Here is an 11,948-nt window from a genome sequence, read left to right as displayed (position 1 = left end):
CGATCGAAGTAGGTGGCATTAGAGTGGTTGTTACGATTGCAAAAGGAGCACCATTGAGAACCACGACCACCAGGTGAACCAAAACGATCACGACCTCGACCAAACCTGTCACGCCCCCCATGACCTCGATTAAAGCCATGGCCAATAGAGGGCCTAGTGTCAGTAGAAGAATGGGGGGACCGTTGAGCGGTATTAGCGATAGGATTGGTAGAAGGAGTAGTATCAGCAATGGTTAATTTTTTGAATGCCCGCATGCTTTCATGGCTAAGTAATAGCCCATGAAGTTCAAATATATCGGAGTATGTCAATTAAGAATATCAAGGACCGCATCTTGTAGATAATCACATAGAGCACGCAGCACATGTAGATTAAATTCAGTAGGCTTGAGGGCATTACCAGATACAGCAAGTTCATCAGCCACAGCTTTTGCACGTCGGAGCAGAGAGGTGACGGTCTCATCTGATTTTTGATGAAGATTCTGCAACTCCAGATGCAGAGACATTAGTCGGGTAGGAGATGTTGAACCAAAGGCTTCATAAAGAGTGCTTCAGCACTCAAAACTGGTCTCTTTGTCAAGAAGAAGGGGAACCAAATCTTCAGATAATGAAGCAATGAGAAGGCTTACGAGTTGGGCATCTTGTTGTTGTCAGGTAGCAGCGGCAATAGGATCGGTGGGCTGTGGGTGAGAACCATTGAGGAACCCAAATAAGCCTTGACCTTTTAAGAAGAGAGTAATTTGTTTTCTCCAGATCAAAAAATTGGAGGTATTCAACTTGATGGATAGAAAATGCTGTGCAGATGGAAAGGTGAGAGGGGTCGTTGTGATTGGTGGAGGAGGAGAAGAGGGATTGGAGGAGGTGGAGATAGATGAACTGGTGGCCATCAGAGAGTACTGAAGGAGGAGGAAGAAGGGATGCTTGTTGGAGCTTTAGGGCTCTGATACCATGACAATGGTAATTTCTTTATTGAAGATAATTTTTGATTTTCACAACTTGATTTCATTGATCTCCAATAAGAGTATTTGTAGATTACATGCCAGCAATTACAGTAATTACAAGAAAAAGGAACATCTTGATTACATACTCAGTAAGGCCAAAGAACCAAAAGTAGAATTGCTAAATAAAGAGAAACCAAAAATAAGTGTGCAGGCTAAATATGAATATATGTTGACTTACTAAATATAGAGAAAAAATAAATAAGAGTATATGCCAAAAGTAGAGCGATGAGGTGGAATGAATATGTGCTGATACAAATAATTATTTTTATAAAAGTTATTATTTTTTAAAACTTATTTTACTAAAACACATAGCCCCAAAGCAGGTTCATAGTTAGATGTTTATAAGACAATGCGTGCTATTTTCCGAAAGAAAAATTGACAACTCATAAATTGTTGAGTTTGTCAAAAAAAAAAAAAAATGACAAGACTAGGATCTCGAATAAATTAGTCAATAGTGCAACTAATATAATTATTAACAACCATATAGATGAGGTGTCCCTCTCAACTTGATTTCAGCCATCCATTAACTTGATATGGAAATCAATTCTGTGCAACTGGCATGCCTAATCTCTCATCTCCATTCGATTTTATTTATCCAAGAACTTGTTTAGATATTTCATATCATTATGCACTAATTGACCACTGCACAAGATTGTGGCTCATCTCTTCCCCTAAATAATCCAATCCATCCACTTAACTAGAAAAGATCAACTAGAACATGTATAACTCTGCATACCTACTCCTAGAATAAAATATACATACTTATTCAGCTAAAATACTTAAAACCAGAGCATGCAAAATGTGAGATATGATTGAAATATGAATCAATGATGCAATGCTAATTACTTAGCATTATCTCTTACCAAAAAAAACTTAGCATTATCACGATACACTGAAGTATGGGATCCAAAATTAACGTGTTGTTGCCATTATCTTCATCAGTGGATTTCTTTGCGATAGAATGTTGGCGGCGGCTATCCCAGACGGTGACAGAGACCTTCTTGACATCTATAAGCAAAGTATAGCACCGCAACCTTTCATTCCTTGCAGAGAATCTGTTGACCATTCGAGAGCATATAATAAAACAGTTCCTTCAATTAAGAACCACAACCAAAGAACAAACCTTTTGAAAAAGTTACCAGGCAACAAAACAAGAGCCACCATGAAAAAGCTACAAAAACGCATTGACAAACACCATCTCACACGAGTTATCAAGCAGAGAAATACCTAAGATGGTAATTATAGCCGATGCACCGGATGTCCAATCAAAATTAATTTGAATGAACTCTATGTAAAAAAACCCAACATAGATTTGGGTCATATGTGCGGCAATATGGCCCACCATGAATCCAATCTGGTATAATTTTAATCTATTTTTTTTTAAATTATAATAATTTTAAAATATTTGTATGATAAATTTTGATTTTGATCGGATTTAATTTCAGTCCAATCTATTTTGTCTATCCAATCCGATCCAAAATGGATATCGGGTGAATATAAATATGAGATTCTTAATTATAGGATGGATTTGGATATCAGTCAATTTGATCCATAAATGTGTTGCCATCCTTGAAAACAACCCTAAATATCAAGAAGAAATGGCTTTGTCATAATAAATTAGATGATAAGATTCTTGTTGGGTCTCATTGGGTCAGCTTCTTCCACGTAAGAAACAGGGCGGTCTGTATCCAATCTCTGATCTTGAACTCACGCCGATACCATCTTTGACGTTAAATTTATATAAACTAATAAAGAAAAGAAGATGGAGTTAGGCCACAAACTCCATGCAAAGTATAAACTTTTTCGAAGTCCCGAAGCCTAAGCTCTTGGGGATGTTTGATTGGGGTAATTAAGATCCGAAATGAAAATCGAGATGGATGACTTTCATTCCAACTATTTGATTGAAGGGAGTCCTATTTCGATTCTCATTTTAGAGAAGAATGGAAATGATCTATTCCTTTTGTAATCGAATCCGGACTTATCCCATGGCAGCCAAATCTCATTTCAGTATAATGAGATTAAAAAAAAAAAATCTCATTCCGAATGCCATCATGGCGCTGGCATTGCTCCGCATCTTCCTGATCGACTCGAAAATTTTTCTTGCTTAAGGCGTCCAACGACGACGACGCCATCAGCAGAGGAGAGGGCCATCCGACGATGGAGGGGAGGCAGCATCAGGGGTGGCACGAAGCTTGAGGCGGAGGCCAGGGGTGGAGATGCTGAAGGGGTATGTGGCGGGGGGGCCGATCTGAGCTCACGAGGCGGCGACAGAGAGTAGTCCCTCCTCGTTCGCAAGCCCATCCATGCCTTTGACTACTGGCAAGACCGACGATGTCGATGGGCCCCATACATCCATTCTCACAGATCGAGCAGCTCCAACCGAATTTGGAGACTAGAACAGCGACAATGGTAAAGGGAAGGGAAGGAGACCACATCGAGCGTTCGCTTCCACTCTAGCGATTGGAGAGAGGGAGTCAGGTCCGAATCGGGGGAGGATTAGGACGGAGAGGGAGCGAGGGTTGCTCGAAATATGGTAGGGTTTAGGGGAGAAATGGTTGGTTTGGGGGGAGTTTAGGATTTGAGACCACCGTGAAAGGGCCTCGAGGTATGTGGTTTGGATGAGAGAGAGAGGAGGAGGAGGAGGAGGAGAAGATTTGTTTTGATCTTTTGATGTTAAGAGGGGTCGAGAAGTGGATAATAAATGAAAGAAAAATAAAAAAGCAGCTTTGATAGAAAAAAATTTTTTGAACAAATTGCGGATCGGGGCTAATTTTTTTAAATTTTTTTATAAAATAATATTTTTATGATAAAATAATATTTATTATTTATATTTTTTAATAATATTTTTTTTTAAAAAAATTTAAAGATATTATTATTATGTTTAATTTTTATTTAATATCAATTTTTAAAATAATTAATTTTTAAAAATTTTAATTAAGAATAAAAATAAAAATTTGAGTCGACTTCGATTTCTATCTTTGTATAAATCAAACAACAACAATGAAAACCATCCACTCTGATTTTGATTTCGATCATAAATCAAACACTTCAGATGATTTGATCATTCTGATTTCAATTCCAATCCATTTTCATTTCAATTTTAATTTTAATTTTAATTTCGATTTCAATTACGCATCAAATACCTCATTAATTAATTTCTGACTAAAATTTTCTTCCTAAGCCTCACATGGCTCTGCGGCCCCATGGCCGGTGGACAAAGACCCGGCAAACGAACCGTCGGCTCTGGCTTCACCTCTGCATCGCCTCGCTGCTACTAGCCCTGGCCACCCTCCACACCGCCACTGCCGCCCTCTGCCTGGGCAACACCCTCCGGCGGCGCTGCACGCCGGACACCGTGGAGTACTCGGGCGAGGCGGCGGCGGGTTTTCGTCCTCGGATAGCGATAGTGACCTTCTCGGCCGAGGAGAATGGCCGCGGCGGCAGCCCGCGGCGGTCGTTCCAGGGGGTGATGGAGGCGGTTGGAGAGAATAAGCGGGCGTACACAGAGAGGATGGGGTACGACTTCATCGATGCAAGGCATTTGGTGGATCCCAGCCGTCCGCCCAGCTGAAGCAAGATCCCGGCCGTCCGATCGCAGCTCCCCAACTACGATTGTGTCTTCTGGAATGACGCCGTGAGTTACTTGCCCGCGCTCTCGTAACACAACGTTAGTGGTTGATTTATTATATAAATCATCAATTAGTTTAATTTAATTTCTTGTTTTTGATGAAAAAATATTTATTTATATATTTATTTATTTTGTTTTCGGATATATCTTTGGTAAGGGCGGGGTTGATATCTTTATGATACCATCATTTAGTGACCATGCTCCATATTTTTAGTTCTGTTATAACATTTAAAAGTCAATCGCTTTGAGGCAGCAACCATGTACTTGATAAATTCTTAGGTCATATAATCCTGGCTACGCAACCTAATATAACTCATCATATCAATCTTTTGTGTCGCGCAAGATGATAAACTTTTCTTGGGACTAAATGAATGTCTTGTGGCATTACTTGTATATTGATGAGAATGCTCCTTAATCTAGATTGCAGCATCTTCTTACTGGTAGTTCCAAATTATATTTTTAAAAAATAGACACAAGGGGAACATACTTGAAATAAATATTTTTTTAATTTTTTGAAGGAGAATATTCTGAATGCAGCAATTGGGCATAGCGATGTTCAAGCATTCCCTGATTTGGTGGTAACTGAGGACTTCAATGGAGTAAATGCAGGTAAACCATCCAATGTCTTTAAGTTTTTAAGTGTGTAGAAGTCATGCTATTAGTCTGGCTATTTTGACCGTTCGATGATCAGATTTGCTGCATGGAAATTGTACCTTTACATACTTTATTTTATTTCCAGTTCAATTTTATCCTTTAGCATTCCTATGAATGTATGTATCATGATGCAAAGATCTGTATGATATAAATATATACTACACAAATACAAGATTAGTTGGCAAAGGCAAAAGCATCCTCAAAATGCATGAGGCACTAAAATGGAACATATAAATATTATCATAGTTAAATGACAATCAAATTAAGGGCTTGGAATTAATTTCTCTAAAGTAAATTTCTAAAATTAAGAACTCTTGAGCCATCAACATGTCCAGGCTATAAACTTTTTGACTTGAACGCTTTAGTAAAGAGAATTCTCAAGCAATAAGAAGGCTGTTATTATGTAGCCAATGTCTAACTTTTCTTTACCATGTCAATTGTGAAGGGAGCAACATGTTCATAAGAGCCTTCCAAAATGCTCTAGGGCTCCTATTTCTTATGGATGGACATAATTTAGAACTCCTAAACGCTAGGAACTAGTAGAGAGGCTGAGATTCCTAGCCACATCACACCAAAATCATGTTCCTTAATCTCAAATCATGTGTTGTGGATTGGTACAGATCGAGTCAGGCTAGTGAATTAGGCCAACGGATTTTAAATTTTTTAAATTTCAGAAGCCTCAATGGGTGACTGATATTAGGACAATTCAAGATATCAACCAGGAAAAAAATTTGAGAATTCTTAAATTATTACTTATAAGTTTGGAGTATCTGGATGTCTCATTTGATATATTTTGATGGAGAAACTGTTACCTTTGTTGGTTAATTACCAGTTTACTAATTTATTTCAGCATTCAAAGTCTATATGGTCATAGATAACTGCCAATTACATGCAATAAGAATGACAGGCAGCACTAATTACAATAATTGTCTAAATAGTTGATTCACATAACTCAGTTTATAGTGTTCACACCAGCTATGGAGGCCACACTGAGACCTTTTTTTCTGAGAACTCAAACTATCATGTTTAATTGGTGTGACTAGCTCAAGAGAAACGTATACATGGTACAACTCAAAAAATATTGCAGCCTTGAAACCTAACTTGACTTGCGGGGAATTTGACCATATGTATAGGATAAGTCAGTACAACTAGGAGAGTTTTGGAAAATTCATTTCAACCATGCCCACCAAACAATGTCAAAATAAATTATCTAATCAGCTTATGTTCATTGAAATACTCATTGTTATCGTGTAGAAGGGAGGGCATCATTAGTTTTACATTGATTGTGAGTCAAGAGAGATTCTGATTTATATAGGAAGGGATCATCTTTTTCACGTGAGGCATCTTTTGAAAGGTAAAATCGTAAAGGCTAAAGATCAGAGCAGACAATATCTCATATATCGAGCCATGAGCCTTTGGTCGCAAGAGTGACGCGCTATAAAGGAGGACCATCCTTACAATTATGGGGCTCCTCCCATCCGTACATCAGTCTGTGGTAAAAATAAAGAGGAGGGCACCTTCCATCCATGTATAAATTTTTCTTTGACTGGGAGAGTATATTATGATGTAAAAAGAAGGAAATTATTAGTCTCATATTGATTGTGAGTCAAGGATAGATATATATTTTCACACTACAGTGTAACACCCACATATTTAGGACATACATTGATATAGATCCTTAATGATTTGGAGACTCCTAGATCTACTATCATGGCCCAAGCAATTTACCTACTCTATCATTTTGTCCCTATGGCTAGCCATGGCAGCTTGGAAAGCTGATTAAAATGTTCGTGTTGAAGGTTATATACAACACTAAGTCTCACCTTGGACAAATAGTACGAGAATATACATATCGCAGCACTCAAAAAAAAAAAAAAGGGTTAAGCTTTTAAGTTGTCTTTATGTGTGTATCAAATTCTTTTAATCTTTTTTGTAACTATTGGACTCACTTGTACTTGAGTTCAAATCTTTTGCATCTCATTTTGTGTCTATAATTAAGCATGCAAATTCTTTAATTAGCTACATTAATATTCATCAATGTTAAATTCACCAGAGAGCTAAGCTTCAGTGGAAAGAGAATTTTATCTAGAATCTTTCTTCTACCAAGATACTCAAGGTATCCAAGTTGCAAGATGTTTTCCCATTTTTTCTTGGATGAAAATTTTCTGTATTGTATATTTATTAAATATATTTGAAATAATAATAATTAATGAGGATCGTCAAGATAGCAGCCTCGATACCAAGTCCAGTATTGATGCCATTCTATCACTATAACAGTACATCTGGTATGGAGGTTAATTCGATGTATCGAATGTCGATATGCCTTCCGTACTATGTCTGAGTATTGCATTGGTGCAGTACATACATACATCCTATACCTTCTTAATGGATATGGTATGGCATAGGGGACCATAGACATCTACCAAATCATTGATTCTCTTGACCAATCATGTGAATTATATGTTTTCAACACTAGTTCAGATGCAAGGTTAAAAAAATGCCCGCATCCCTAAATGGTAAACGTGAACTCTTTCCCCAACTTACCCTATCCATTGTACCAAAACTTGGGTTTACAATCTTTCCACTTATGACTCAGGGGCAATTATGGCAATGCACATGGTAAAGTCTTGGACAATGATCAATATTGCATTGCCTTATACATTGATCTCCATTGATTTAGGAAAAAGTGTTAACGATCTCTATCATCATAGTGCAAACTATCCCAGATTTTGTTAATAATTCTGAGGTCTTCTCCCATTTTGCCATCTGCCAATGGGTCACATATGCCTCATTGCTTACAAAATAAAACTTAAATGGTTCAGCTGTAACGTAAGAAATGATACGCCATTTCAAAATTAAGAGCAAAGCCAATCATATTATAATCATCATGCCTTCTCCGAAGTGATCACATCCATTCATAGCTTTCATCACATGCAACACGCTTGTATATTTTATTAATTTCTCTCACAGGAGTCTTCTTTTTTCGGCGATCGAAGTGGAGCGAGAAGTTTCTTGACACGTGGTGGAATCGGACAGCGTTCGTGCGTTTTGGGTCCACGATAAGCGGTGACAACACGGCGTTGAAGCACCTCATAAACAGCCTTCCTCCCAGAGTGCTGCAAGGCCACGTCCGTACGGCTCCAATGCAGTGTCCCTTCAACTGCTATCCCTGGTTACCCACTTGGAAGAACGCCTACCGTCTGATCTTCTCGCCTCTCAAGAGCTGGAAAGGTTCTGACACTTAACCTGGCCGTTTAGCGTGCGTTTGTTTTACGTGATTGGAATTGGGATTATAATAGCCAGATTTCTCGATGCATTTGGTCCGTAATTAAAATAGAAATCCAAATAGAATCTGAATAACGAAGGACGGTCGGGATTAGGATTTTAGGATTGGAGCTGTTTCTATCCCCTCCCTAATTGAAATAGAAATGGAGTTTTCTCTCCTCTAATTTTATAGAATGAAAATTATTTATTCTCATTTCTCTTTCAGCACTTAATGCCTCCAACCAAATATGCCCCAGTTTATCAGATTTTAGTACTGATTCTTAACCTCCCTGCTGTCTAGAATTCAGATTTTTAATTTTTTCCATACTTAATTGGTTTTTGTTATCCAAAATAGTCTGATTTTTTGTGAAAATATGTATAGCTGAATCTTTTACCATTTTATTCACTTAGTAGCGAAGATTTGGTTGTTTTCAAGAAGAAAATTGGATTGCAACTGATTGAATGATGACAATTGTTTGATCCGATTTGAGTTCCGGGATTGTTTTTGGTTTCAGGAGGACTTTATGGTGCACCTTGCGGGCTTAGATGAGAAGAAGAAATGGGCTGCCAGGATACAAAGTGAATTAAGAGCTTGAAGGTGACTCATATGCAGGAGCATTGGAAATACTTCTTTGGCTCAGTCTGTTCATAAAATATAAATTATTTGTTTCTTGCATAAATGAAAATTTATAAAACTATTTGTAACAATCTGCAGTTTCTCTCACATATCACATTAGCCTATGTGCTTGCGATGTGCATGTTACTAAAGAATTATCAAATTATTTATTTCTAATAAATTACTTATTTGTTGCATAAATATAAACAATCTAATGCGTGCGTTTGCATGAACATGTAGGCTTATGCGTATGGGAGTGCAGGAAGGGCATGCTTGGTACTAATTGTTATTCAGCCATGGATCTATCCGTTGTGGAACTCTTGCAATGTTTCACTACTTTATTACCTACTTACGAGTCTTGGCGAGACTCCCATAATTGTAGCTTTCGTGAAGTACTTGAATTATTGAATTAATGTAATTTATCCTACCATTGAACTGTGATTGGAAAAGTAATAATTTATAAATGAATTTCACCAAATACAGTAATTGGAGAGATTTAGCCGCAATTGGTCACATTACATGTACTATAACTGTTTTACATCTTCTTTAACATTGCTTGTCTAAGTTGATCAACTATTCCCTCTCATGCTTCCTTTAATGACAGATAAAGTTGCACGCATGAATTAGGTTAGTTTTTTAGCAAGCTAAATCAAGGACTATGACAAAATACATGGTGCACTTTCAAGATACCTGCAATAACTAGTAAATTTCTTCTTATCACCGGGAGAATAAAATAAATTAAAAATTTTTGAATTAAAAGATACCGCTTCCACTCCTTCATTATACAACATAAATTTTTATTAATTATTTATTTAAATTTTAAAAAAATTATCAATAACTATTAGTTTAGTTGGTTGGCACTTCATCCTTAAGAGATAATTTGTTTGCCCATAGTTTTGATCACATGCAATTTAAATATAGATGTGAAAATACTGCAATTAGAATTGTAGTTGCAACAATTGTGTCCATTTGGCTAGCACCTATTTGGTTGTGTTGCTACCAAAATCAGGAGAGTTATTCGGTCAGGTACTAAGTAAGTGCATCTTACTCTCGATGGAAAGCGTACCTATAAAATATCCTCTTATCAAAATTTATCTAGCAGAGGATCTTTCAATGCTTAAGTTAGTCAGAGTTTAGAGAACAAATAAAAAATTATAGGAGCGAGAGCTTGCTAAGCCAAAAAAAGAGCCTCCCTTGGTCCCCCTCTTACTTCCCTTTGTATAGAGGTGAAATGTGCCATTGCTTTATAACTTTCATCTCTTGAAGTGCGGAAACGTGGGAATTATCGAATTTCATATGGATTTAGTGGATAGTTAACCTGACCTATGATTTCTTAGTTATGAGCAGTTAATGCTCTCATCGTGCGTTGTAATCGTTCTATCAAGCCATAATCTTTTGAGTCATGGGTTTTAGTTTCTTAGTAGATCCTCAGTTGTCATCCGAGTTAGGCAACTAGTTTGATACCAATATTGTCGGTCTATGAGCAGTCGCATTACCCAACTAGTCTTCGAGCATTATTGATCCGCATCTGAGTAGGTTTGATGATGTAGGCGATTGGCAATCATCAACCAAATATAAAAGTCAGAGCTCCATCGAGATCATAATTCCGAATAAATATCCCAAGCACTTGCCCCCACTCCCTAGTCCGAAATGGTTCGGGGATGTCAGACTAAGGGAGTAAATTGGAATTTTGAATTTCAAATTTAATTTTTAGTGTAGATTTGATGCATTGTTTTTTTTTGCCATCCTCATTTATTATCATCTTGAGAAGATGTATTAGGCCATTTTGTCGTTTTGTAAGTCGTCTGGTAGTTATGATTGCGGATTGTGTGAAGCAATATTTCATAATGATTATGAAAGATTGAGCAACACTGCTACAATAAAAGTCTATAGCAGCGCTTACAACTGCAGTAGTTTGAAAACCACTGCCATAACTTGTATAGCAGCGGTTATAAGAAATCACTGCCATAGATAGGATCTATAACAGCTGTTTTTTATAATCACTAGCATAAGCTGAATATAGCAACGGGTATACATACCCCCTGCCATAGGTTAGAGAGATGGCAGCGGTTATACAAAACCGCTGTCATAGGTTCGACCTATGACAGCAGTTATGCGTAACCACTGCCATAGGCATGAGATGTGGCAGCGGTTAATTAACCACTACCATATGTTGGACCTATGGTAGCGGTTACTTATAACCGCTGTCATAGGTTCAACCTATAGCAGCAGTTACATATAACCATGGCCATATCTCAAATCTATGACACCGATTACTTATAACCGCTGTTATACCATTATGGCAGTGGTTACTTGCCCGTTGCAATAGATCTATAGCAGCGGTTATTAAGCAATCGCTGCTATACGGTCTAAATATAATTTTTTTTATTTTTTTTGAATATAATATAATTTTAAAATTTAAAATCTATCTTCATCATTTATTATCTAAATAATTATCGTTAGAATGTTGTCACAAAAGATCGTCTCAATCTGATAGCCCTAGCTATGTCGATCAATAAAATTTGATTTCGACAGTCACGAATGATCGCATGATGATCTGATAGATAAAGATCATCGATGGATTCAAAAATTTGCAACGATGATCTCAATGATGTTTGTAATATACTATCAAAATTTTATTTCAATCAGACATCATTATCATGATTAATTTTGCATGAAATGATTTCAACCGTTAAATAAAAAATGAGTGATCAAAAGATCAAACGATGTTGGATTATAAAATAATTTTTTAGATAAATAATCTTTATTATTATTTTAATTATTTATAC

The 11,948-nt window shown here is 37.0% G+C and overlaps 1 protein-coding gene across 2 annotated transcripts; it reads left to right on the top strand.

The window, feature by feature from the left end:
* The first annotated feature begins 4,140 nt into the window (after window positions 1–4,140).
* LOC114914631 (uncharacterized) lies at window positions 4,141–9,637 on the top strand. Of its 2 annotated transcripts, none has more exons than XM_073245828.1 (5): window positions 4,141–4,631; window positions 5,163–5,234; window positions 8,250–8,510; window positions 9,059–9,141; window positions 9,400–9,637. In XM_073245828.1, exon 1 carries the CDS (start codon window positions 4,185–4,187, stop codon window positions 4,566–4,568), a length of 384 nt encoding a protein of 127 aa, XP_073101929.1. In that variant the 5' UTR covers window positions 4,141–4,184; the 3' UTR covers window positions 4,569–4,631; window positions 5,163–5,234; window positions 8,250–8,510; window positions 9,059–9,141; window positions 9,400–9,637. The 2 variants fall into 2 exon arrangements, with proteins under 2 accessions (XP_073101929.1, XP_073101928.1); XM_073245827.1 differs by having other exon boundaries at window positions 5,144–5,234.
* The last annotated feature ends 2,311 nt before the right edge of the window (window positions 9,638–11,948 follow it).

The sequence above is a fragment of the Elaeis guineensis genome, chromosome 11 (assembly GCF_000442705.2).
Source record: "Elaeis guineensis isolate ETL-2024a chromosome 11, EG11, whole genome shotgun sequence".
NCBI classification, from domain to species: domain Eukaryota; kingdom Viridiplantae; phylum Streptophyta; class Magnoliopsida; order Arecales; family Arecaceae; genus Elaeis; species Elaeis guineensis.
The sequence above is the reverse complement of the archived record's forward strand: the minus strand, read 5'-3'. Positions and strand labels throughout refer to the sequence as shown.

What these genes read in the sequence shown, in the direction of transcription:
- LOC114914631 (XM_073245828.1), top strand. Translation starts at nt 4,185, where the DNA reads ATGGCTCTGCGGCCCCATGGCCGGTGGACAAAGACCCGGCAAACGAAC.